Source organism: Populus trichocarpa, chromosome 11 (assembly GCF_000002775.5).
Source record: "Populus trichocarpa isolate Nisqually-1 chromosome 11, P.trichocarpa_v4.1, whole genome shotgun sequence".
NCBI classification, from domain to species: Eukaryota; Viridiplantae; Streptophyta; class Magnoliopsida; order Malpighiales; family Salicaceae; genus Populus; species Populus trichocarpa.
This window is the reverse complement of record NC_037295.2, coordinates 6,262,093-6,268,666: the sequence shown is the minus strand read 5'-3', so window position 1 is coordinate 6,268,666 and position 6,574 is coordinate 6,262,093. Positions and strand designations below refer to the sequence as shown.

The 6,574-nt window shown below is 37.2% G+C and overlaps 1 protein-coding gene across 2 annotated transcripts; it reads right to left on the bottom strand.

Moving 5' to 3' along the window:
* Positions 1-411: 411 nt before the first annotated feature.
* Positions 412-4,902, bottom strand: LOC7455893 (probable alpha,alpha-trehalose-phosphate synthase [UDP-forming] 7). 2 transcript variants are annotated; one of them, XM_002317356.4, is made up of 5 exons: positions 4,784-4,902; positions 4,647-4,687; positions 2,259-4,389; positions 1,912-2,185; positions 412-1,386 (listed from the first exon to the last, which is right to left on the bottom strand). In XM_002317356.4, the coding sequence occupies exons 3-5, from the start codon at positions 4,244-4,246 to the stop codon at positions 1,087-1,089; spliced, it is 2,562 nt and encodes an 853-aa protein (XP_002317392.1). In that variant the 5' UTR covers positions 4,247-4,389; positions 4,647-4,687; positions 4,784-4,902; the 3' UTR covers positions 412-1,086. The 2 variants fall into 2 exon arrangements, with proteins under 2 accessions (XP_002317392.1, XP_024437358.1); XM_024581590.2 differs by having other exon boundaries at positions 4,672-4,866.
* Positions 4,903-6,574: the final 1,672 nt, after the last annotated feature.

The following is a 6,574-nucleotide window of genomic DNA, read 5'->3' as shown; positions in this document are numbered from 1 at the left end:
CTTCTCCTTCAACAACAGCACTTAAGAATTCAAGGAAATTACTGTGAGAAAATAACGAGCCTAAGCACATTCGACATCGACGATTGCAATAGGATTGAGCACAGCATTCACTCTGAGCGAAAGCAGTGTGTGATTTAATTTAACTTATTGAAACAATAATCAAACAGATATTTTAACTATATAAATCTTCAGATAGCATCTTCTGTGGTATGAAAGAAACTTACTGTACAACTACATAAACTCTCTCTATGTCAACAGATGTAAAAATAAGACATTAGACACATTAGCAAGCACAAGACACGAGGTTAAAAAGGTCGTTCTCTACAGTTCCTAGATAGTTTACAAAACCATCAGTAAGAACACATTTTAATGCAGTACAGAACGCAAAAGTGTCTACAAACTAAAGACAAGTAAAGAATCAACCAGCAGTTCAGTTAACATGGCACCAACGTAATTGTACAATAAAATGGATGCAAAATCAACTAAATTCCCATTTTCACTATAAAATTTACAGATTTGACGAGCATGGGAATAAAGTGAAAGTTGTTTTAAGAAATTCACTCAAAAATTTAAAAGAAAAAACTGGCACCAGTATAGTCTCTGCTTGACATGGCAACTTAAACCATCTGATACCATCTTATGTCACGGCAGGAAACCAACTTCCCGCCATCAGAATTACCCAGACAAGATTGCAGTTGAATATGCATACCACCTAAATCATGTATTGGATCCTACGCAGCTGGCCTTTACATGCTCGCAATGGAATATTTTATTTCTTTCAATTCCAAGTCAGTCTCCTCCTATAAATGCATTAGGTCCTCTGAAACCCTACATATCTGAGCTGATTAAAAAAAATTCCATTTTTTAGGATTCTCCCATGTAAAATCCCACTCCCTGAACTGTTGTCTTCATCGATTATGTCACAAGACAAAATTCAAGCGCTAAGACATTTCTCAACAGGCCATAAAATGATCAAGAAGGCTGTAAATGTATCTTCCAACAAGCCACTTCCAAAAAAAGCAGAAAATGATCGCTACTCTCTATCACAGGCAAATATGGTATTCTTTCTTGATCCTCTTAAAAATTTCAGGGGGAGCTTCCTGCAGAGGGTGAAGGGTCGGAAGCTTCTGCAAGAGCTTCGAGCATGTTTATGACATCAGTTGTGTCATCCAAATAATACTTGGCTTTGCTTGGTTTCTGACCAACAGTGCAAGCGAAGACAGATTTGCTTGAGGTTAGGATACCGTTCGCTATTGCATTATCAATGCTTTCAAACATATCCTCATCTGATCTGTCATCCCCAATACACAATACAAAATCAGCCTGTCTTCCACTTTCAGCCATTGATGTAAAGATCTTTTCTGCCACAGAACCTTTACTAATTCCCTGAATGCCACAAGAATATTAGTGTCAAGCTTTATGGTTAAATCATAGTCAAGACAATAAAACACTTGACTGGGAAACATTCTCACAGGTTATCCCCAGTAAAAAATTAAGAACAAAGGTAGGTTAGTTACAACAGTTCACCCTGAGCATTTGCATGGTTCATTGCCAACAAATACATCAAGGTCCATTCAATTAGTGATGATATGACATCCATGATCAACGAGCTTTAATATTTTCTGCTCCTGATGCATTAATAATGAACATTCAAAGTGGCCAATTATTGAACAATACTGACCTTAATAAGAAGAAACCATGCAACTTTTATGGCATCATAATCACCATAATTGCTTCAGCGTGAGAAGTAATGACAACTGATAAGGCTAAAATCATGCATTCTACCAACACTAAATTTATTTCTTCTATGGTATTGAAAAATGAATTAGTGGGGATCCTCAGATCAGCAATTGACAGGAAAAGTCATTAAGGTAGAAAGACGGTTACTTGGAGTTGAAGCAGAATATTTACCTGGGGCTTAACTTCCACAATGCATTGACCACTTTTGACTGCAACAGGCTCATTTGCAAGCACGCTCTCAAGATGGTCCAACAATTCCTTGGCCTGAGCAGCTCCAAAACCTGGATCTGCATCTCTGTGGTGCCAAACCAAAGCGCTCTCTTTCGTCTCGATGGAAGATCCATCAGTGGCTTCTGTGTACAGATTCATAACAGGTTCAGCTATTTGAGTCCATCCAAAATCACTACTCTGCCCGCAGTTCTCCCAGTCCTCATCCACAGACCACCTGAAACATCAGTGTTAGACAGAAGCAGAAAGGTAAGAATAGTGGCAAACAAAAGCAATAAAGACCAACATACCTCATGAAGTACCCATGCTCAGCAGCAATTCCAAGTTTCTTGCAATGAGCAAACCACTTCCCTAAACTATCCCTTCCCCTTCCACTGACAACAAAGACGGTGTTCTTGACATCACTACAAAGAGTATTTATGATTGAAATGACCTCTTGGTTTGGGGTCTTATTGATGGTGGTTTGAGGCATTACAGTTCCATCATAGTCCAAGAGTATAGCTCTGTTTTTGGACTTTATATATGCAGATTCAATTTGATCTATATTTAATTTTTTGAAATTAGGATCAAGCGCCACAACTCTGAAACCAAAGCTCAAGCCAATTCCCCAGCAGCGCCTTCTGAAATGGTCTTTGCAAGTCCGCTCCATATCTTGATAGAAACTCCTTGACCAATATGCCACATCATGCGTGCTGACATACCTGTAGTGCTTTTCATGGCGCAATTGTTTCTCGGAATCTGCCATTGAAATTGCCTCATTCATTGCTTCTGCGGTTGCTTCAATGTTCCATGGATTGACTCGAATTGCACCACTGAGTGAAGGGGAACATCCAATGAACTCTGATACAACCAGCATGCTCTTCTTGGGGCCACTTGATCCTGAGCTAGACTCTGACCCAGAAACTCCCTGTCTGCACACAATATACTCATAAGGAGTGAGATTCATCCCATCTCTCACAGCTGCCACAACAACACACTCAGCAATGGTGAAATATGCAGATCTTTCACTGAGAGATACTGGTCGATCAATAAAGACAACTGGTTCATAGCCAGGTCGACCAAAAGTCTCATTAATTCTCCTGCAGCTTTCCTGTATTTCAGCTTGCACTTCCTCAAGATCTCTCCCTCGTCCCCTGGCAGGATTAGTTATCTGCACCAAAACAGCCCTTCGTTGCCACTTTGGGTGCTGTTTCAGCAGCTGCTCCATTGCCAAAAGCTTCAAATTAACACCTTTAAAGATGTCCATATCATCAACCCCAAGTAAAACCGTCTTTCCTTCAAACTGTTGTTTGAGCTCTTCTACCCTCCAATCCTTATCCGCAAGTTTCAAGACAGACTGAATCTGCCCCATATGTATCCCAACTGGCATGATCTTTATTCCAACAGTCCTGCCATAATACTCTAACCCAATGTAACCCCTCTTTGACTGATACTCCAACCCCAACATCCGACTGCAACAAGATAGAAAATGTCGGGCATAATCAAAAGTGTGAAAACCAATGAGGTCCGAATTCAACAGTGCCTTAAGGATCTCTTCCCTAACAGGCAAAGTCCTATATATCTCAGATGAAGGAAATGGACTGTGAAGAAAGAATCCCATTCTCAATCTATTGAACCTTCTCCTCAAGAATGTAGGCAGCACCATCAAATGATAGTCATGAATCCAAACATAGTCATCCTCTGGATTTATAACTTCAATCACCCTTTGCGAGAAGATCTTATTTGCTGCCACATATGCCTCCCACAAAGACCGATCAAATCGCCCACCATGATTACCCGAAATAGGAAGCATGTAATGAAAAAGTGGCCACAAATACTGTTTACAAAACCCATGATAAAACTTGGACAAAATATCAGGAGGCAGAAATGCTGGTACACACTTGAACCTGTCCAACAAGATCTGTGAGACATCCTCTTGTTCACTCAAATCAATATCTGCCCGCAAAGAACCGACATATAAAACCTCCATTTCTTCAGGCAAGCCATCTTTTAACTGCAATAACAACGAATCCTCATCCCAACTAAAGCTCCATCCTTTATTATCCGGTCTGCGCTTTGCTTTTACCGGCAACTGATTCCCTACAATGATTATCCGGTCCTGAACTACCGATGAAGGTACATCTGAGGTCACACTATTAGCCACATCATCATCAAGCTCAGAAATAACCCCCGGAACTGTCATTACACGAGGCAACCGCTTTCTCTCCCGAGGTTGACCCATTGCCGGAAAGTTACCAGAAGCTAGATCTAATAGATTGGTATATGATCTAGACATCATCTTGACCCTCTTTCTTTAACAAACCTGAACTACAACCACTCGTACTGCTACTCAAAACAATCCACCACAAGATCTCAAAGCTTATTTTTAAACCAAGCCCCAAATATTGATTTCCCTTTGAAATCACTATAACTTGACAGGATCTGAAAAGGGTATAAAGTAAACATCATCATTATTAAAACCACAGTAATTAAGAATCTTAATTCAAATATAATCAATGAGTACAATCCAATAAAACAATTAAATGAGATCCAAATATAGCTAAAACAAATGAATCAAAACAAAGACTCAAAATTTACATTCAAATTCAACAAAGAAAAACAATCCCTAGATTAATAAATTTTCTTGTATGACATTAAATTCAAAAAAAAAAAAACTAACTAATAATTCAAAAACTAACCTTTGAAAGGCAAGAAAGTTCGCACCTTAGAATCTTTGGATCTGAAATGAGATATAATTAAAAAATAAATAAAAATTTGTAATCCTTCACAAGTAAGAAAGAAATCTAGGGTTTGGCTTTGTTTTGTTTTCGGTTACCTCTCTGTTATCTCAAGTCACATTAACGCACGCACTCTCTCTCTCTCTCTCTCTCTCTCTCTCTCTCTCTTCCTTATTTTCTATGTAAACAAAATGCTACAATGTCTCTTTCTTTTGTTTTATTGTTTTTTTTTTAAAGAAAAAATAAATTATATATAAAAGAGAAGAGGATAAGATCGGCCAGTAGACTACCCAGTAACGCCAGCTGGCAAAGTGGAGTTCTTGGGGTCACGCGCTCTCACTCCGTATTGCAAAGGTAGATGTACTCGTGTCAGGTTCTGAAAATAGCCACGTGGGTTAGAACAAGGTACAGCCTTTCACCACGCGTCGTTGGTTTCTGTAGAAACAAAGGAAAGTATCTCGTTATCATTTATAGGCTAATTGCATTTACTGCTGCTAACCAATGCATGTTCATTTCTTTTCCCAATTTCAAACCATCTATCTATATTTTTCGTTTTCCATCATGAATCAAGGGAGTATTTGTTTTTTTTGGTTGTATTTAAAAAAAATAAATTAAAAAATTTATATTGATATTTTTAAATATTTTTTATTGTTTCGATATTAAAAATAAATAAAAAATTAAAACAAATGTTATTTTAATACATTTTCAATTAAAAAATACAATATACAGCATTACTAAACATACACTAAGTAACCGTATAGTATTGTGGTAATTTTTTTTTTTTAAGGTTTTTATCTAAAAATATATTAAATTAATATTTTTTAGGTGTTTTTTATAGTCTTAATGTACTAATGTTAAAACTTAAAAAAACAATCTAAAAATATATGACTTTAGTATATTTTTAAATAAAAAAATATTTTTACAAATATTGCATTGTATTACCAAATAAAACAAATTTAAGGAAGACAACTATCCATTAAGCCAATTTATACTTATAGCATACATTTGCCACAGGGTTAGATTTTTCACCATAAAATTCAGTCATATGTGGTAGTCTAGTTTATACTAGACTAAGCATTGCCTTTTTTTTCTACTTGTGTTTACCTACAACTATGTGTTTTCCTCATCCAAGGAGGTTCCTACAATTGGCTTGTCATAAGTAAAGAACCAACACAATTAAATAAACTAAAAGGCACACATCATAAACAGGAAAATCTTTCAACATTTATTAATCTCTTAAACAAAAGATTTGCACAAATACAAGTTTGTGTGATGTGCATAAAGATTGCATGCTACATAGTCAAGGATTCCCAACCCATTTATAAACAAAGATATATGAATTACAAGGCAAAACTATCATCTCTATTTTTCGGGACATAGTGGGACATTTTCTCCTCTATGTTTTCCTTAAACTTAGTGGCCTATTTTTTCAGCAAGTGTTGAGCGGTTTCTCCCCTAGATGTCCTATGACCTTAATGGCTTGTATAGCAATCTCAGTCATGCCCCACGTTTAGCTACCTATCCCTCATGATTTGGATGTCTATAACTGCCACAACGAACCCACAATCTTGTTATAACTATAACCCACAACCTGTATGTCTAACTGTCAGCCCCTATTAGTAGTTTTGTTTTGTGTTTGCTGCTAGCTTTAAAGGTCCATGATCTAAGCCTCACATCGTCAATAACCTAATAACCCCTACAAACCATTACATGATGCATGTTGAATTCATTATTGTCTATGCAAGGTTGTCATTGTCCATCGCTGCTGAATTCTAGGTAGAATGCATTCATTGGCACATCCTAATGTCTAGGCCTCTAACAAACCACACTCACTAGAAGAGTCTAATGTCATTGTCGGAATAGAGGTGAGGTATTCATGTACTTTGTCT

Excerpts from the sequence above, each read along its gene's own strand:
- LOC7455893 (XM_002317356.4), bottom strand. The coding sequence starts at position 4,246 with ATGATGTCTAGATCATATACCAATCTATTAGATCTAGCTTCTGGTAAC. Across the intron at positions 2,186-2,258 it reads GAGCATGGGTACTTCATGAG|GTGGTCTGTGGATGAGGACT; the intron begins GTATGTTGGTCT and ends CTGATGTTTCAG. Across the intron at positions 1,387-1,911 it reads TTGTGGAAGTTAAGCCCCAG|GGAATTAGTAAAGGTTCTGT; the intron begins GTAAATATTCTG and ends TGTGGCATTCAG.